At 42.3% G+C, this 21,501-nt stretch overlaps 1 protein-coding gene across 5 annotated transcripts in view; it reads left to right on the forward strand.

The window, feature by feature from the left end:
- The window catches only part of PALD1 (phosphatase domain containing paladin 1), a 514,740-nt gene that overhangs the window by 443,510 nt on the left and 49,729 nt on the right, over positions 1-21,501 (forward strand). For all 5 annotated transcript variants that reach the window (XM_030203509.1, XM_030203510.1, XM_030203512.1 and 2 more), the window contains exon 19: positions 21,212-21,367. In XM_030203509.1, the coding sequence (XP_030059369.1) occupies positions 21,212-21,367 (156 nt within the window). The remainder of the gene's footprint in view (positions 1-21,211; positions 21,368-21,501) is intronic.

A 21,501-nucleotide genomic window follows, 5' to 3' on the forward strand; every position in this document is an offset into this window, starting at 1 on the left:
TAAATTACTGAAGAGACATCTGTGTGTGTGCAGACATGGAGCTAATGTGTTAAACTTTGTGCATTGCTGCAGTAAAATAGTTTTTTTTTTTAATTTAATTTGCTGAGACCACATTTGTATGTGTTAGTATGAGGTCAATCTGTTATATTTTTGTTTTGTATTGATTTGAATTTTATTTGTTTAAACTGGATTATGTATGTATGTGCTGTTGTAATCCGCTTAGTTGTAGGCGGAATATACATTTAAAAAAAATAAATAAGGTACAGTATTATAGAATACCTGCATTTGCATCAGTTTAATGCAAGCATTTACACCAGCTTTTGGCAGGCACAAGTGCTTGCGCCCAGTTATGTTTCAGAAGCACGTCAAGCTAATATTCCGTGAAAGGCGTGCTGCACAGAATACTATTTTAGCACGGATTATTGCAGTGTCTAACTTTGGGTGCCATTTACTGAATCTGGCCCAAAGGGTGTCATTTTAAAACAGGTGCATCATATGTACCTTCCCTGTCCCTAAATCTGCACTACCCAAGCTGCAAAGGACTCAAATACAAATCAACCTACGCATCCAGTTTTTCCTACGTAAGCACACAACTGTGGAACGATTTACCAAGAACCTTGAAATCTACATACAGCCACCTAAACTTCCGGAAAACACTAAAAACCAACCTGTTTAAAAAGGCATACCCTACCGAGCCGACATAAATGCCTGATCTCTCAACACAACAAAACTAAAGAACGTAATGGACATAACACAAATCTTCCATTAGACGATGCCCTAATGTGGTTGTGCCACATGAACTTTAGCTTACCACAATATCACTTTGTATTTGTTTACACCGGAGTCTGCAAACGCCTCTCCGGTACTATGTAAGCCACATTGAGCCTACAAATAGGTGGGAAAATGTGGGATACAAATGTAATAAATAAATAAAGGTAACATACGGGCTTACTTACCATTGGGGGGATATCCTGAAAACCTCAACTGGTTGGGTGTGCCCCAAGGACTGGGTTGAAAACCTCTGCCTTAGAAGGACCTACTTGAAGATGCAACATATATATCAGAAGCAGCAGCATGGTATCAATCCAGCTATTTTGGGTGGGCTTTAGGACCTGTCTTACCTTTCTGCCCTGGCCCTAGGTTGTTTAACATCGACAGTGAGCCCAGTTCTTCTCAACTGTCTCCTGAAGGCACGCCAAGCCATTTGGATTTTCAGGATTATCACAAAGAATATGTATGAGAGAAATTTGGATATAGCAGAGACCCATTCTATGCAAATCTGTCTCATGCATATTTGTTGTGACTGACCTGAAAATGACTGGCAGGGAGGGTTTCGAGAAGCATTGCACTAGGCCATTTCTTCTCTCATCAGCTTTCACAGTTATAGCTCATTCACACATATATAGTTTATTAAGTTTATAGTTTATTAAAACTTGCTATACCTCCCAAGCTGACTCGCAGAACTAGACTGTTTACACTCTAATCAAAAAAACAATAAAAAACCATAAAATAAACAGTATGGAAAAAGAACTACAAAATTCAATAAAGAGGGTAAGACAATCAAATTAGGTCACTCAACTTGACAGAGATAGCTAGAGTGGGGAAAGGCTTTTATAGTGGCTAATTTTAGTCTTTCTAAGACTTTTCTGTGATTGTGCTTTATCTTATGGGGCTTATTTTCAAAGCACTTAGACATACAAAAGTACCATAGTAACCTATGAAACAAGCCCCTATGTAACTTTGTAAGTCTGTGTGCTTTGAAAATGATCACACCTTTATCTCGTTAAGAAGATATAAGAATATCATACAGGATAGTAATCCCTCTTTATAACAAGCTAAAGTCTTCTGTGCAAATATTTTAAGCCTGCTTGTGATAGAAACTTAGTCACAGTGGTTATAACTCTGTTCCCATCCTGCTGTGATGAGAGCTATGTACGCTGGCCGCTGTGTGCTGCCATCCCAATGCAATTAGAAGCATCGCACCTCCTTACCCCACTCCCTCTCTTTTAAATATTACACATTGCCCTGCAGGCAGCCCTGTGGTTACTTTGGCAGGCCGGCTGGCTGACTGTGTGTACTGCAGAAGAATGCAATCTTGCCATGATAAACATTTCTGTAGCAGAATGGGCCTCTAGAGGCAAAGATGTCAGCAGAGTTGGCAGGGAGGCAGGCGGTAAAGAGTGCTAGAAATTCATTCCAGATAGTCTACAAAGCACTAGGTCAGCATTCCCATTCTACATAGGCCACCAACACTACAAAACTGAAAGAGTGAGTAAGGAAATTATGTGAAGTCAGAGTGATGAAAGGACAGCACCCATAGATTTGTCATTTTTAAATGCCATCCTTGACTAGAGTTTTGTTTTTTTAATTTTGATCTGGTGAAACTCTAAGAATATAGTACTTTTTACTAGTGGATTTGTCTATAAGCTCTTCCTAATACTGTTCTTGCTTTTCTACCTTTCTATTACATATTCTTCCTCGTGATAATGTGAAAGAGAGCGGCCAGAGCCCTGATAAATGGAACCATACAATAGGTTCACAGGTATGGGAGAACATAAACGTAAAACCAGTTCTTAGATCTAGGAACCTCCTCTTTGGGCCTGCTCCTGCAAGGCCACAATTTGCATTCTCTCAGCAAGGCAGTACACTCCACTTCACTGTTCCTGATGCCTTCAAACATGCCGTAGTCACACCACTCCTTAAAAAAACCTTCATTGGACCCTACCTGTCCTTCCAACTATCACCCCATCTCCCTCCTCCCTTTCCTATCCAAGATACTTGGACGTGCTGTTCACCGCCGTTGCCTTGACTTTCTTTCATCTCAAGCTATTCTTGATCCACTTCAATCTGCTAAAGTCTCTAATGATCTGTTCCTGGTCAGATCCAAAGGTCTCTATTCTATCTGCTGCTTTTGACATTGTTGATCACAGCCTACTCCTTGATACGCTGTCCTCACTTGGATTTCAGAGCTCTGTTCTTTCCTAGTTTTCATCTCTCCCAGCGTACCTTTAGTGTATACTCTAGTGGATCCTCCTCTACTTGTATCCCACTGTCAGTTGGTGTACCTCAGGGATCTGTCCTGGGACCTCTTCTTTTCTCCATCTATACTTCTTCCCTTGATACTCTGATCTCATCCCATGGTTTTTAGTATCATCTTTATGCTGATGACTCCCAGATTTACCTCTCCACACCAGAAATCTCAGCTGAAATCCAGGCCAAAGTATCAGCCTGCCTGTCTGACATTGCTGCCTGGATGTCTCAGCGCCATCTTTCCCCCTAAACCAACCTCTCCTCCTCCCCCATTCTCTATTTCTGTGGATAACACTCTCATCCTTCCTGTCTCATCAGCTCGTAACCTTAGGGTCATCTTCGACTCCCTCTCTCTCCTTCTCTGCACATATTCAGCAGACTGCTAAAACCTGTCGTTTCTTTCTCTATAATATCACCAAAATTCACCCTTTCCTTTCTGAGCACACTACCAGAACCTTCATCCACACTCTTATCACCTCTCGCTTAGATTATTGCAAGTTGCTTCTCACAGGTCTCCCACTTAGCCATCTCTCTCCTATTCAATCTGTTCAAAATTCTGCTGCACGACTAATATTCCGCCAGTATCGTTATGCTCATATTAGCCCTCTCCTCATCACTTCACTGTGCTAAGGCCTATTTTTACCGCAGCTTAGTAAAAGGACCCCTAAGAGAAAAGCTCAACAAAGAACACTACAGAAGACTAAATCTTTATTAATTCCCAAGAGCAAACAACACAGTTAACAATGGAGACATAAAAGAGCAATCAACAAAATACATCTGTTAACATCCACCACATAAGGCCTTAGCATGCCCTTTTGCTGGTCTTTCCTATGTGCTAAGGCCATTTTTTACCATGGCCATAAAAACTTCAGTTTCTCTTTTTTTTTTTTAATTTATAGAAGTCTTTATTGAGCATGAATAAGCACAACATTGCATAGGCATCCAAATACAAAACAAATAACAATGAAAATAGTATAATATGCCACACATTTACTAAATCCAAGGTAGAGTGCCACATAAACACCCCCCTGTACATCAGAACCATGCTGAAACCATACCTTATACTACTTCAAACTTCTTTTTTTTTTTTTTATTATAAACAGGATAATCTCACCTACTTCCTATCCCAAATCCCTCCCCCCCTCCCCCCTCATCTGTCCTTCCTCTCCAATGTTGTCTCTTTTATCCAGAACATCTGTTTAAAAAGGGTTCCCAGACCCTTTTCCATTTAGGCATGGTTTTTCTTTTCTCAGCAGTTCAGTTTCTCTTTTTTATATTAATAGCCATGTGCTAATGTTAACTACACCAATAAACAAGGGAGAGATCCCCCCCCCCCAAAGTAGTCCAAATCATAGGTGCCGACTTTGTGGGTGCTGTGGGTGCTCGAGCACCCCCAATATTTGACCCGCCGGAAGCCCAGAACGGAAGTTCCCAGCCAGCCCGACCTGTGCTGCCCACCCTCTTCTCCTAGTCCTCCGCCTGCCTCTCGCCTTCCTGTGTGCCGCTCAGAATTTGTCAAATTACCTCGGGGTCCGGTGGCAGCAGTGAAAGGTGAGCAGGCTCGGCGCTTCAGCCTGCCTTCCCTTCTCTCTCAGCTCTGCCTCTGGTCCTGCCCTCATTTCCTGTTTCCGCAAGGGCGGGACCAGAGGCAGAGCTGAGAGAGAAGGGAAGGCAGGCTAAAGCGCAGAGCCTGCTCACCTTTCACTGCTGCCGCCGGACCCCGAGGTAAGATGACTTTTCAATTCTGGGTGGCACGCAGGAAGACAAGGGGCAGGCGGAGGACTGTTGTGGGAGAAGAGGGTGGGCAGCACAGGTCGGGCTGGCACTCGGAGGAGAGGGAGGGAGGCCGCGGGGGTCCTGGAACTCGGAGGAGAGGGAGGCTGGAACTTGGAGGGAAGGGGAGGGGGGACTGGAACTCAGAGGAGAGGGAGGGGGCCTGGAACTTGGAGGGGAGGGAGGGGAGCTGGAACTCGGAGAGGAGGGAGGGGGGCCAGGCTGGAACTTGGAGGAGAGGGAAGGGGGCCTGGAACTCGGAGGGGAGGGAGGGGGCCTGGAACTCAGAGGGAGGGGGAGAGGAGGGGGAGGGGAATGCACCACCTGTGGAAAAAAAAAAAGAAATTCAGCACCCCCAATCATTTTGAAAAGTTGGCTCCTATGGTCCAAATCTATACAAATATTTATTTTTATTTTATTTTTGTTACATTTGTACCCCGCGCTTTCCCACTCATGGCAGGCTCAATGTGGCAGGCAATGGAGGGTCAAGTGACTTGCCCAGAGTCACAAGGAGCTGCCTGTGCCGGGAATCGAACTCAGTTCCTCAGTTCCCCAGGACCAAAGTCCACCACCCTAACCACTAGGCCACTCCTCCAAATATAGGAATACTCGTTTGGGGTCTGACTAAAAAAAAAACTGCGGAGTGTTGTGAGTATACAAGGAGGAAAAAGTCTCAAGAAGCTCCTGGCTACATTAGGCAACGGGAGCAGGACTGCTTCATCATTGGCAGATTTTTTCAGTCAGACCCCAAACAAGTATCCCTACTATTTATATTTGTATAGACATGCGCTAATGTTGCCATTTTAAAAACCTAACGCAGCAGCACTGCCACCTATTTTTTTTAGGCGGTAAGGGCTCATGCGTTATTCATGCGCTAAGCAGTTAACGCATGGTTCTGTAGAGGCACTAACTGGTTAATGCAGGGATGCCCACTCTCCACCCCTGACACGGTCCCTAAAAAAAAAATACAAAAAATTATTTAGTGCGTGCACATTGAACAACTACCACATGATGCTGTAGTGTGTCTCGCAGTAGTCTATTTTTTTCTGCATTAGGCATGTGTTAATGTCTAACACGGCTTAGTAAAAAGGCCCCTTCTGCTGCTGCTGGATATTTCCTTCCTGCTGAGGTCCTTTTATATTGCAATCTTCTGTCAGAGAGGGTTTTTTGTATTTTCTGTTTTCCTTAGCTTTTCATTAAAGAAGTTGCCTTAGCATGTTTGTCAAGGTCAAAAGTTTATCCTGAGGGAAACTGGTCACTACTCAGGGTTGTTCTGTTCGAGAGCAATCATAGGAGATGTACAGCTTTGAGGAAGTCTTAGCTGCTTTGTTTCTTCCGCAGGAAAGTTCCTTCCTTTACATCTTCTGGTTGGTAGTTCTCCACTTTTTTCAGTGAGGAAGGGAGAGGTATGAGCCATGATACACCATGAATTGTAGTCATGATGAATAATAATTTACTTATTTATGAACGTGCAAATTTATGAACAACTAAGCAAGAACACTTGTAAAGAAAAGTAGCATGGTTCAAAGAAAAAAAAAAACCCCAAGAACAAACCAATTAGGAAATCATCAAATATAAGGCACTCAAGTCAAGAAACTTAGTAAAATGAAAAATAGAAATTAAATAAGCAAAACTCAAAAATAATCTTCTCACAGGAAGTATAATGACACATTAGGTACCGTACTCATGACACCCACTGTACCTGTGGATCAATTTGCTGCCAGAAAAGTGGTCAGTTGTGCTGGTTGAAAGAAGGTATATTTAACAGACTTATACTTAATAACAGACTTGCAAAGAAATTTAAGAAAGAAAAGAGTGCTCAGCTGTAATACCGCAAGTCTCAACCTCAAAGAATCTCTTCTGCACTTCTACGTATCTTTTGTACATATGGAAATATTGTTTATTATTCAAGAGTAAACCATCTTTTTTTTGTGAAAAATAATCGAAGACCCCAGTCCCTATCAGATTTCAGTACAAAGGTTACAATCAACGTAGCAGGCTCAGCAGTTTTGGGTCTGTCATGATGAATTCTGTTTCATCTCAGAGGCAGTTGGTTTTCAAGTGCCAATGCTCAGGAACTACAGGTCAGTCTGATTTTCAGATTACCTGTGGTATATTTATCTGATGGCACTTACCTTTGACCTTCATGATTCTGAATTTGAGATCCTAAAGGAAACTCGCGTAACTAATGATGTTGATTCATTTCATATGATACAAAATGATGTCATTGGTCTGAGACGCTGATCCTCCTTATTTAGGAAGAGGATTGAGTTTGATGATGCAGGTTATATTATTCGTTTCAAATTCAAAGCAAGGTCACAGTGGCTAGGATAGCAGCAGAAGAAAAACACCACTACTCCTGATTATTGTTAGAAAAAAAAGTGCAGGAGCGTTTTTCCGAGACCTGCCACCTACTCAGGATGTAATTATGGGGGCCCTGGAATAGAATAGTAGCACATCTGTGTAATCAAACTAAATATATTTTCTATATGCAGTATTTATAGAAGGTCAACCTCTTGTGATGATATAGTAGCACAGTACATGATGGCAGAGAAAGATCAAATTGACTTCTCTGTGAAAGTGTCATTTTTAGTACATGAGTATATGAGTTCTTCTATTCAATCCAACACCAATTTCCCAGCTCCTGTGTAATTTGCCTGAACTTGAAGCAGGTTTTTTTTACATACATGCTCAGAATTCATTCAAGAATATTGATCTCTACATCTCCACTGGTAGGTCATTTCAGGCCATGCCATTTTCTCTCTGATTCTCACAAAGCCAACACTCGATCTAACATCCAGATCCTGTTCCTTATCTGATTACCAAGGGGGTCGTCCGATATTCAAAAAAACCCTGAGCTTCTAATTTATGCTCCTAAATTAGGCCTCAAAATTTGCACCCCATTTTCAGCCAAACTCAGGGCTCTTCTTACCAAGCTGCAGCAAAAAGGGGCCTGCGCTGGTGTCGGCTCATGTTTTTGATGCGTGCCAAGGCCCCGTTTTACCACAGCTGGTAATAGATCTTTCTTTTTTTGAGGAAATGACCATGTGGCAAGTGAAGCACTTGCCACACGACCATTTCGGGGGGGGGGGGGGATCCCTTACCACCAAACATTGAGGTGGCAGTAAGGGCTCCCGCGCTAACCCGGTAGCACGTGGCATGCCCGATTACTGCTGGGTACACACTGGCGCTACAAAAATAAATATATTTCTGTAGTGCCAGATATGATGGTGCGCTGGAGATGAGCACTACCACTGGGCTGCTGTGGTATCCTGGCAGTACTTCCTTTTTAGCAAGCGGTAAGCCTGCATTCGACTTACCGCCGCTTTGTAAAAGGGGCCCTTAGGAACCTACAGGTTGATATTGAAAACGATTTAACCAGCCAGAAGCGGCCGCTGCCCAGTTAATTTGCGTGTTTGAGGCTATCTGCTGATTTTCAGCGGCACTTAACTGGTTATCGCCACTGAAAATCGGTGCCCAAGTGAAAGCCGGCTATTTTGGGGGCATTCTGGGTGTGGTCGGCTCTTGGCCAGTTAAGTGCCAGTATTCAGCACTTAACCAGCCATGGTAACTGTATAAAACACAGTCCTAACCCATGGTTGGTTAAGTTATAAATATCGACTTACCCGGCCATGTGTTAGCCGGTACCACCTAAATCAGATAAGTTCCAAAGCCCACACGTAGCCTGGCATTGACTATCTGGGAATAATGCCGGTGGCTAAATATTTACCCCCTAAATTTAAAGACCCTCTGCCAGCACTGAATCCATTCAAGTGCAGGTTACTTTAAGGTAATTGTGTAGCCATTCTTGTGCTTATGGGGCCACAGCCACATATAAATGCCCTCTTGTACTGATGGCACAAAAGTACATGCTATGATATGACGACTTCTACACAATTTGTAGTCATCCCATAGTTTTGCTGTGGGTTGCTGGACCACAGTGCTGCAGTGGCACCAAATTCACTAAACTGATCATGGAATGCGCCATTAACCCAAAGGATGGCATGATTGATGGTACGATAAAGAAATTGAAGAGTTCCATTCTTGAACTGATGAGTTCGAAATGTTGGATGGACAATCAGAAATACTGGTTCTAAGTTTGAAACTGAGGAACAGTTTGGCATCCAGAAGCATTCACAGCAATTCTGGTCCGTTTCCGCCACCCTCTCTTCCTTCCTGTCTGCTGCTGCTCCTTACTGCAGCCTGTATTTATCATGACATAACCAATGCCCTCTGCCATTGTGGGCTGACATCTGGGAGATGTCATGAAGTTACCCAGGCAATAAATAGAATGGAGCCCCTTGTTAGGATCAACACGGAATGCAATTGCTTCCCTTTCTGGGGCTCCTGTGGTCTGACCAAGCCTTTATGAAGCTCTGGAGAGTCAACAATGAGTGTCGATTTCTCCCTAGTATTAGATGTTTCCTTGGAACAAATTGTGGATCTCATGTTCCTTTCCACCACACTTTGACAGCTGGGCCTGAATGCCTTAAGCATGGGCCATTCCCCATACCACTCTTTATTCAATCAAGATGACAGGCTACTTGTAATATTCCAAGCATCTGGCTTCATCAGGCTACCTTTTTAGGCCTGATTTGCTACATCTATAGTGTCATTGGGGAGGGTCGATCCAGCTGTCCATCTGTACACATAGGTTTATTTGCAGAATAGGCACCATTAGGGAGCAAAGTGGTAGTGGGTAGTCAGGCTTCACCATCAGGAAGAAAGCTAGTGCTGAGAAGAAGCAACTTTTGCCCCACAGTACCCAACTCTCCCAGCATATGAAGAAGCACACTACCACTGTCAGAACCAGGTGTCACAGGGAGCCAAGCCCCATTGACAGAATAAAAAGTTAAAAAGAGGAGAGAGGAGGAAAGGAGGGGATTCAATGGGGAGGAGGAGAACACCCTGAAGCACATACCCAGACCCCTCCATTCCCCACCACATACTTAAGTGGGAGCAGTGTAATTCGACATAACATGGTTATCATTTGAGGGACTACCAAAATGTTTCAACTAATTGATATGTGTATAATCTGGAAGGGAGTTTAATAGCTTAAGTTGGGGAGGGGAGAAAATGTTAAAAATTTTGATGATAGAATTCCACCTTGCTTTGTTCAGTATGTATTGACAAATAGTTTATTGGTGGACCTTGTTGGTAATGATAATATGCTAAATCATCAATAAAAATTGTTGAAACATAAAATACTGAGCGGGAAAGTTATTGAGGTATGGTAAAAGGTGAGCTTAAGTTGCCATGGGATTCAGCAGTCCTGCAGGTTGTTGAATCCTGTGGTAAAACAATAACGCTGCTTGCAAAGTAGCTCACAAGTAGTGTTATTCCAGTGGCCAGGGACCATTGGGCCTCAAAGCTGTGAGCCAACGCTCCCAGGCAAATCTAACAGGGCTGTCAGATCTATTCCTCCCCCCCCCCCCCCCCACGAAGCAAATTTCCCACCCCCATCATGTCCCCCAACTCCCCCTCTGAAGCAGGCCCAACCCCATGAAAAGGCCTACCATGCAATTCCCGAGTGGTCCAGTCGTGGTCGGGCAGGAATGATCCCCAGTTGCTCCTGCCCTGGCTGTGCTGATGTATAGCAGAATTAGAAAAGGCAGAGAGAACAGCTACCAAAATGATTAAGGGATGGACCAACTCTCATGAGGAAAAGCTAGAGAGGTTAGGGCTCTTCAGTTTGGAGAAGAGACGCTAACAAGGGACTACAATAGAGGTCTACAAAATCCTGAGTTGAGTGGAACAGGTAAATGCAAACTGATTGTTTATTCTTTCAAAAAGTACAAAAACTAGGGGACACTCCAATTAGTAGTACATTTAAAACAAATATAGTAGAGTTTTGATTATCCAGCGTAAATGGGACTGACCGGTTGTCAAATAATTGAAAAGTCAGATGATACAGATAAAGTGGATGAGGGATAAAAGAGAGGCATACCAAATGTGTGTTTCAATAAAGGAAGCAGTATCAAGAACTTTCAAATTTATTGGGCCCAAGAATCTTACCTAAGCACTGCTGCTGTTGAACTAAACAAGATGCCAGGAAAGGGGGGGGGGTGAAACTGGTGCATATCTAAATGATAATCCAGTACATTGGATAAGTGTAGGTCGGATAAGTAAGACTCTAAGAGAAAATATTTTTTCACTCAATGCATAGTTAAGCTGTGGAACTCATTGCTGGAGGAAGTGGTAAAATCAGCTAGCGTAGCTGGGTTTAAAGTAAGGTTTGGACAAGTTCCTGGAAGAAAAGTCTATAAATCATCATTATTAAAGTAAACCAGGGTAAAGCCACTGCGTTTTCCTGAGGTTAAGTAGCATTGAATCATGACACTTTTTAGGACTCTGTCAGGTATTTGTGACCCGGATTGGTCACTGTTAGAAACTAGATGCTGGGGTTGATGGACATTGGTCTGATCCAGTATGGGAACTTCTACTGTTATGATCATATTACTATGTAATTTATTTTGTAACAAAATTCAGGAAAGAAAGAGGTTCATGTACTAAGTTAAGACATTGTCAGCAAAGAAAGCTATTTTGTGTTTGTTTATTTTAGATTTATTTAGCTCATCCTGTCCTTTAGTGATTTTATTTTTAACCCATGGGCCTGTCTGCTAAGTAACATCCAGCTGAAAGGAAGCAAGTTGAAAAAAGGAAACTTTAGATCACTGCTATATGAGCTTTAATGTGTATCCATGACCTTGTAAACCTTGTATAAAGTGCTACTTTCATGCAGAAGTCTAAAGTCAGTCTAAATGTGCCAGTTCTGTTGTATATATTTATTTCTATGTAAAGTCTGGATGTAAATGCAAGTAGCACACTATTAGCCTCCAAGTTAAAAAAAAAAAAAAAAAGCGAATTATTTTCAGTGGAAAATAAATCTGTTGGCTGCCTGCTATGTGATTATTCCATCACTGTTTCATTATTGCTACTAAATATTACATATTTTGGGCATTTGCTTAAAACTTTGGTTTTAATTTGTTTATCCATCCCTTACATGCACATGGTATCGCTTGTTAAACCCAAAGATGAAACCTAAGGGTGGTTGAACACTTAGGTATAAACTGTGTTTTCTGACTTCATTTGTTTTGGACTGCTTTGGGTCCTACTGATCTATATATCTGCTGTCTGTAATTTTGGAAGATGGAAAAGAGGAAATAACAAAATAAATTTGGATGTACTCAGTTGAAGTTTTTTACTTTTGCAATGTGTGTATGGATGCCTGTTGGGGAGTGTGCATGTGATAATGTTTGAATAGCTGTCTATACTTATAGCTATGAGTTCTGAACATGTGGCATCATTAAAGGACAGACTTTTAAGTGCCCAGTTGGGTATACATGCTAATCTCAAGTTTGTTAAATGTTTCAGACTTATCCATCTACTTGTTCCCATGGTGTTACTGAATTCTGTTATTCTGTCTTACTGTATTTTTAAATGTAAGCCACATTGAACATGAGTTTGCTTGGGATAATGTGAGATATAAATGTAAAAAAAAAAATCCTTTATCCTCCATTTTTTAAGGCACTGCCTATCCAACTGGATGGTGATGGCACAAGAAAATTAAGTTTGGTCCAGTGAAGTCTAACTCAAAATAACCTGTTCCTTAGCTGGGCTTTAGTATTACCATATTGAATGCGACCATACCATACCTTTGTGGTTATGTTCCACTATAAGTTAAACAATTAACTGCCTTTCTTGAAAGAATTTTATAACCTTTGGATGCATGATTAGGAACAAAAATACACATTTATTTATGCAGTATCACAATTCTTCATGTACATCCCCACAACAACCTTTTAGGGTGGATAGTGTTCACAGTAAGCTCCTTTTATTATCCACCAGAAAGAAGAGATAAGCGTTTTCAGTTTTGGCACAGTATGTGTCATCACAAGAACAAAATACAAGAAAAGCAATGTACTGCATTAGGGGCTTATAGCCCATTTAGTTATGTTTAAACAAATGAGAGAGACGCATGAAACAAAATATTTATTTTTATTATTTTGACTTATAAAACCACTTGTCCCTGACACATACTCAAAACAGAATAATCCATTTATGTTTCTAAAATGTAAACTTTTACAAAAGAGATGAAGTAAAGATATTCCATGTGCCCCGATGAAAAGAGAGTTTAATTTTACTTTCAATATATTCCATCTTAATAACACCAAGCTTCCCAAGGCAGATTACAACAACAGTTAAGATGAACCCATTAGGAAACAGGATATCCTCACTGAGATTTGGCCAGGTTTTACTGTATTGTATAGAACAGTGTATTAAAATGAGCAGAAAATACAGAGTTTATTACTGTTTCTACCAGCTACAGTAATTTTTAATGCTGTTTTAGGGGCCCTTTTACAAAGTGGTGGTAGAGCTACTGCCGGCTCACCGCTGGAGTCAGTGGTAGTGTCGCCCCCACTGTGCACCATTTCCGGTGCACTGTAAATTATTTTTTCCGCTGGGGGCTTACCCGGTTAGTGCAGGATCCCCTATCTTGTCCTAAATAGGAAGCAGTAAAGGCTCCCCCAGGACATGGTCACACAGCAAGTATATATTTCCTGCACAGCCATTTCCTTTTTTTTTTTTTTTTTTTTTTTTTTTTTAAACTCCCCCCTCCTTCTACGGTAAAAGTGGCCTTGGTGCATGGCAAATCTACACGCCAAGGACAACTGCAGCATAGTAAAAGGGTCCCTAAGTGATTTTCAATTTTTTTAATGATATATATCTACATATGGGAAGCTTTCAAATAATTAAAAATAGCTGTCAAATAAAAAAAACCACACACACACACACATAGGCAATCATAAGCGTTTTCTATTCTTCTTATATAAAAATATCTTTATTGTCATCATGTGTAAAAATAAATGCATATAGCTCAGCACTGAAATCCACAATACAGCATTGCAAATAACAAAGCAGGATCTGGAGCACTGACAAACACATTTTGAATATAACCCTCCTCCCTTCACAGACCCCTTGAAAACTCCCTAACCCCCCCCCCCCCCCCCCCCCCACACACACACACACTCCCCTTACATCGCATTCCCTAGATCTCCTCTTAACAGAGAATGCAAAACCTAGGAGTTTTTATAAAACAATATAAACCTCACAAGATTGCTATTGTTTTGCTATGACTAATATGGTGGCAAGCTCCGCTTGCTGCCTTCAGCCTAGATAATGAGCCAGATAGACTTTGCCATCTCCTGTCATTAGACCTCCTTGGTACTAAATTATAGAGGAGGGGCTGGACAGCAAGAGCCCAGAGATGATATTGTTCATTATATGCCTGGTAGGGTGTGTGGTGTGCTCATGCGTTCGGAGAGGGTCAGAGGTCTGTATATTTTACTGAAGTTACTAAAGAAGGGGATTTTGTTTTCTTTCATTGTTTTCATGAAGAACTTTGCTTAATCACTGGTTATATTTGTGTTTCCCAGGAAAACAGCAAGTTGTAATGTTGCGAAGTAAAACAAGGCACTGACCTCTGCCTTTTCTGCTTTCTGTTGCTTTTGAAAAGTGAGAAAGTTGTCACTTTCCAAACAGAATGAGCAGGGAGGCTCACAAACCAACATTTTTTTCCCTGGGGAGGTTCACAAACCAATATTTACCCTCTTCAGTGGCAGAAAGGCTGTCCAGTTGAGCAAGTGAGTTTGGCATTCAGTGGCTGTAATGGAGTGGCTGTGCTTCTTGTCAGTTTGGATGCACCCAGCAGAAGTCTTGAAGCTGCAAAGGCATAAAAGGAAGGAGGCAAGGGTTCCCACAATAGCACAAGCCAAACAATGCAAAAAGAAGCCATTTCTTTTTTTTTTTTTTTTCAGTTGGAATCTTATCAAACTGAAAGAAAAAAAGAAATGCCAATTTATTTGATTGTACCCATAAAAGTAACTTCACTTTATTCAAAGCTGTTATGGTGCACAGCTGCCTGCCTCAGGGGTATCTGTCAGAAAATTTATTCAAACACTTTTTGAGTGAGATCAGTAGGTGTTCTCATATGAGATCTGTGATGTGTCCAAAATCTGGAAATTGCTCCTTAAACCACTGCAAAGCACTGTTTAGTCAAAGTGAATGTTCTTGTGCATACAGGGAGAGCAGTCATTTTGCAAAGATAAGTGTTGAAAAACTAAACAGAGGAACTTGGCAACTTACATGTGTAAATTACACATGCAAGTAGGTATAATCAGAACTTACACATGTATGTTGTGAACAGCAGTGGCGTACCTAGGGTAGTTGACACCCGGGGCCGGTCATTTTTTAACACCCCCCCCCCCCCCAATCCAGTACTAGGCATGCCGAGAATACAAAACACTCAGGACCTATAGAGCAATTCTACCATACCATAAGCAGTCATTTCTACGAGTCACACAAGGAAAAGGAAAGCATCTTAAACACTACAGTGAGCACTAGAACATCAATTCACCTATTGTAAAACGAAACCAGACAGAATAGTACAGATCGTAGATCCTGCACAGTCAATGCCAACTGAAAGCCATGTCTTTTTCACAAACACAGATACACCCTAATCCACTATAGAATAAGTAATCATAAACTTTCTATTTAGACAAAAATTAAACTGAACCCCCAATGCCAGACTCTGCATACAATGCAACACCACAGAAACAGAAACTGTCCCCTAGTACTGTGCAAAATATAAAGACAGCAGATGTAAATTTGAAAAAAAAAACCTAACAAGTACCAATCACCACTTTACAAATTAACAAATAGAAATAAAACAAATATAGAAAGTAAAATAATACCATTTTATTGGACTAATACGTTTAGCTTTCAGAGGCCAAAACCTCCGTCCTCGGGTCAGTACAGTATAGTGCTGTTACAGTATCCTATCCTGACCTGAGGAAGGGGGTTTTGTTCTCCGAAAGTTAGTCAAAATGTATTAAAATTAGTCCAATAAAAAGATTACCTTATTTACATGTTCTATTATAAACATTTAACACATCTACAATACTTTATCCTAAAGCAAAAAAAATAAAAAAATATATTTTATTTACAGTTTGTTGTCTCTGGTTTCTGCTTTCCTCATCTTCTTTTCACCGTCTTCCTTCCATCCAGCATCTGTCTTCACTCTCTCTCTCTCTGCCATCCAGTGTCTGCCCTCTCTGTCGTCCCTTCCATCCACTGCCTGCCCTTTCTCTCTGCCCCTTCAATCCACCATTTGCCCTCCCTCTCGCTCCCCCTTCCATCTAGGATCTGTCCCCTCTCTCTGCCCCTTTTTTCAGCCCCCAGTTCCAGCCCTCTAAACACCCCCACCCCAGTCCCCTTCTCCTGTCTGAGACCCCCACCACAGTCCCCTTCTCCCCTCCCCTGTCTGAGACCCCCACCCCAGTCCCCTTCTCTCCTCTGAACACCCCCATCCCAGTCCCCTTCTCCTTTCCCCTTCCCTTCTCCCCTCTGAGATCCCCACCCCAGTCCCCTTCTCCCCTCTGAACACCCCCACCCGAGTCCCTTCCGCCCCTCTCCTTCCCTACCTCAGTCCCGTTAAAACCGGCGAAGCAGCGTCGCAGGCAGCGCCTCGTGCCCTGCTTGTAAAAAAAAATCAAATCTCCTTACTTCTCCTCGTCTTGACGTCGACTCGGGCCTTCCAATCAAATTGATTGGAAGGCCCGAGTCGACGTCAAGACAAGGAGGAGAAGGAGATTTGATTTTTTTTTTTTTTTTTTACAAGCAGGGCACGAGGCGCTGCCTGCGACGCTGCTTCGCCGGTTTTTTAAATGTGCGGCGCCACGGGAACGACCACGGGAGGCGGCGGGAGCGGAGCACCCACTGGCACCCGGGGCGGACCGCCCCCCCCCCCCCCCCCCCCTTGGTACGCCACTGGTGAACAGTGCTTTTATTTGTAGAAAAAAAGGTGCCGGTACTCATGGGCGGGGTCACCACATATGGCTCCACCCCTGTGATAGCCACACCCCTTATACCAGCCATGGTGCATATAAACAGACATCATTGAAAATATTATACTAGTATAGGAGAAAAAAATAGTGATTTTTTTTTTTTCATTATAAATAATTTCAGTAAGCTGTTACAGCTCCAGTATACCCAGTGCAAAATAAGACAGCAGATGTAAATTCTCAAATTGGACATATTCCAACACTAAAATGAAAATAAAATGAATTTTTCTACCTCTGTTGTCTGGTGACGTTATTTTTTATATAACAAAAGAGAGGGAACGAAGTACAAACTAAAGTCCAAACAAAAAAACAGCACCACGGGCCTTTAAAAATGGAACACAGTTCTTTAATGAATGAGCCTTGACAAAAAGACCCGACACGGGCCATGTTTCGGTGACTAGCACCTGCGTCAGGGGTCCCCACGTCTCATATAGTAAAAGCTACAAAGCAACAAGGCACTTTCACTTTCTGTATCCAAACGGAATAATATATTGTAGAGGAATATATTCGAGTTATTCCCCAAGTTTTCCATGTCATCACTGTGACCCCTGACAAAGGTGCTAGTCACCGAAACACGGCCCGTGTCGGGTCTTTTTGTCAAGGCTCATTCATTAAAGAACTGTGTTCCATTTGTAAAGGCCTGTGGTGCTGTTTTTTTGTTTGGACTTTACTTTTCTATCCATATTGGTCCCAGGCTCTGATTCTGCTGCTCTCCGTTCCCTTAACTCCGTTTCCAGGGCTTCCTTTCCATTTATTTCTTTACATTCCTCCTTTCTTCTTCATTTCTTGCCATACATCCATAAGTAAAAGCTGGGTCCTCCTCCATGGAATTAACGTGGATCCAGCTTTTACCTATTTTCTCTATCCATGTGCAGTTTTTCTTCTCTCTTCCCTTTCCCTCATCTCCATCCATATGCATCTTCTTCTTTTTTCTTTCCTCCCCTCCATCCATGTCCAGCATTTCTCCTCTTCCCTCCCCTGTATCCATATAAAGCAATACATTTTCTCTCCCTCCTCCATCCATGTCCAGCATTTCTCCTCTTCCCTCCCCTGTATCCATATAAAGCAATACATTTTCTCTCCCTCCTCCATCCAAGTCCAGCATTTCTCCTCTCTCCCCGCCAACCCCTCCATCCATCCATGTCCAGCAATTCTCCTCTATCTCATGATCTCGTCTCCATCCATGTCCAGCATCTCCTCTCTCCCCTGCTCTCCCCTCCCATGTCCAGCGATTCTCTTCTGACCTCTGTCCTCCCCTGCCATCCATGTCCAGCGATTCTCCTCTCTTCCCTGACCTCCCCTCCCATCCATGTCCAGCGATTCTTCTCTGCCCTCTGTCGTCCCCTGCCATCCATGTCCAGCAATTCTTCTCTGCCCTCTGTCGTCCCCTGCCATCCATGTCCAGCGATTCTTCTCTGCCCTCTGTCGTCCCCTGCCATCCATGTCCAGCAATTCTTCTCTGCCCTCTGTCGTCCTCTGCCATCCATGTCCAGCGATTCTCCTCTCTTCCCTGCCCTCCCCTCACATCCATGTCCAGCGATTCTTCTTCCCCCAGCCCATCTTCCTTCTCCTAGCCCGTCCTCCTCCTCCACTGCAAAGCGATAGAATGGCTGCCAGCGGACTCAGCAATGCAAATGGTGCAGCGATTAAGAGAGGCTGGCAGCATCAGAGCTTCCCTCTGCGAGTCCCGCCTATGCGGAAACAGGAAGTTGAAACAACATAGGCGGGACTTGCAGCCAGCCTCTCTCGATCGCTGCCTGTACCTTTCGCGCTGCCGAGTCCAACGTAGTAGTAAGTAGGGGAGTGAGAGGAAGGGTGCAGGACTCGCCAGGAGGAAAAAAGGTGCCAGTACGCCGTACCAGTGTGTACCAGCATAAAAAAAGCCCTGGTTGTGAAACACCAGCTAAGTTGCATATGTATGCATTTAATTCTAGAGGCTACAATCCTTATTTATTTTCATTTTAGAAGGGGAAATAAGCAATGGGGCATTGGAGGGTTTTATCCCTTATGCAAAGGGCTGATACAAAGAAGCACTTTTTACAAACCTACACATGCAAGAGCAGCTATGCATCCCAACATTGATATATTGGGACATGCACATGCATCTCTTATCTGAAATAGGAAATGCACCTATAGATTTTGATTCCACACAGATTACAGCCCCTTTCAGTCTACGTTAGTGCAGTTATACAAGTGTAAATACTGACTTTCTAAAATTGGGCTTTACGTATATAAATAATGCCCATATGTAAATACTGGTATTTACATGTGTGAATCACAAATAGGGCTTCTGCAATAACAGCCATTAAGGTACCCCTTGGAAAGTACATGCACATATTTACACTTGCTATTCAGTATGCACAGATATCTCAGCTTATTTTATGTGCGCATACATTTTGCAAAGTATATGTATAAATGCTAACCCATCCACATCCCTGCCCATTGGAGTACCTTTATTCAAATTTGGGGAAACGTATGTATGTGGAAGCTGTGTGTATATATTTTTTTGGCACACAGAGTCCATGCCTTTTCGAAAGAAGCAAGTTCTGCAAATCTGTTTTACGCACAGAACTGGCTTTTTAAAATTGCCCATTAACCCTATGGTGCCCATTACACCTATAAGCCTATAGTATTACAGTTGCCATGTTATATAGCCTTTCTTGACATTTTCTCCAGTACTTCGGGGCATAGTTTATCCAAAATCTATTAAATCCAGGAAATAAAAATATTTAAATGCATGAACATTGCCTGATCCATAGTTTCTTTCTCTAATACAGAAATTTGAACGTGGTTGTGACAGTGTTTATTTATTTGTGACGTTTATATCCCACATTATACCAAACAAGTTTGAGTTCAATGTGGCTTACAATAAACAGTATAGGATACATAACAAAGAATAATGCATAAGAAAGTTATTTGTAAGAATCCAGTTTTACAATACAATGTCATAAACGTACTGGGATAGCTATGGATGTTTAACATTTAGAAAATCTATTATGAATGAGAAATTGTGTATGAAGCAAAGAGAAGGTGAATGGTAAATAGAGTAATAACCAATTCAGGTAATAAATAGTTATTGAGATATGGTTTTTCTTTGAGTGTTTGTTTGAATAGGAACGATTTGAGGATTTTGTGGAATCTAGCATATTCCTGTATATTTCTTATTTTGGGTGGTAAGGAGTTCCACCATTTGAGTCTTTCTTTGTCCAGGTAACCAGAGCATTGGATTACGGGAGCATGCTGGGGCTGAAAAAGGGGGTGGATGGGAGAAGTGGGGAGGGAGACGTGAGAAAGGAGATGCTGGGCTGGACCAGGGCGGGGGACGCCAAAGACCCTAGCGCTGGCCCTACTTTAACTGACTCTGGTTGTTTTTCCTATCCTTTATACTTGCCTCTCTTTGTACTTTATCTCTACACTCTACTCTGCGTTCTGAGTATATTTAGCTGTTTTGTATTCTTTTAAAAAGAGCCAGTTATTTAGGCAAGGGCTAGATGTAATACTTGTGTTACTGCATTGATGCAGCTATGCTATTTAAAATAGGTCCTGTTATTGTCAGTGGGACATATTTTCTAATAACTTGCATTAATAAAGGTTGTTATGCCTTCTGTGGATTCATCCTTCTAAACAGGAATCCTTTGTGTTTATCTCACACTTTTTTGAACGGTAACGGAATTCAAAAATGTGTGGGTTAAACAGGAATCCTGTTCAGAAGGAATGGATCCACAGAAGCTTAGCGGAGATTGGGTGGCAACACCGGGTAATTGGGAAGCAAAGCTAGTGCTGGGCAGATTTCTACGGTCTGTGCCCTGAAAATGGCAAGGACAAATCAAGGTCTGGTATACATATAAAGTAGTACGTACGAGTTTATCTTGTTGGGCAGACTGGATGGACCATAGAGGTCTTTATCTGCTGTCATTTACTATGTTACTATGTAATAAATCTAGTCCTATATTTGATTAGCCCATTTGTTTTAAGCACCAGCCACAGTGTTTCAATTATTCATCACCGCTATTTGGGTAGCAACTGGCATCGATTTTATGTGTACAGCAGGTCAGCAGCAGCGGTGATATTCAGTCCAATGTCTGAATACATTTAGGAAACCTTTGTACTACATAAATGCCTTTGATTGTTAGGGCTGATATTTTTTTCCCATTTCTATTTAGTGCAGTGGTTCTCAACCCAGTCCTCAGGACACATCCAGCCAGTCAGGTTTTTGAGATATCCACAATGAATATGCACGAGATACATTTGCATATGACGGAGGCGTACTTGCAAAGTTATTCCTGCATATTCATTGTGGATACCTTGAAAACCTGATTGGCTGGGTGGGTCCCGAGGACAGCATTGATGACCCTCCCCCCAGTTTAGTATAGTAAGGGTGATAAATGGGTAGACAGCTGCTGTACTAATTTTGGATTTTAATAAAAATCTTCCTACAGGAAAATGAGAAAAGAAACTGAGTGTATCTTTCATGCATTTGCTGATGAGTTCTTTGTTCCTGCCAGGTAAAGAGTGCCAAGAGCGAAGAGGAGATGTGTCTGCTGCAGCTGAGGAGTCTTCAGTACTTAGAGCGCTATATCTACCTGATCCTTTTCAATGCCTATCTGCATCTAGAGAAGAAGACCTCCTGGCAGAGACCTTTTAGCGTCTGGATGCAAGAGGTAAGGAACTGTGCTTCTGGCTCTGACCTAAGAGGGAAAGAGAAGGGGGATAAGATTTGGCATACTTCCATTCTGTGGTTGCATATGATTTACTTATGTACTTATTTTGTACCTGGGGTAGTGGGGGTTTAAGA

This window comes from Microcaecilia unicolor, chromosome 5 (assembly GCF_901765095.1).
Source record: "Microcaecilia unicolor chromosome 5, aMicUni1.1, whole genome shotgun sequence".
Taxonomy (NCBI): Eukaryota; Metazoa; Chordata; class Amphibia; order Gymnophiona; family Siphonopidae; genus Microcaecilia; species Microcaecilia unicolor.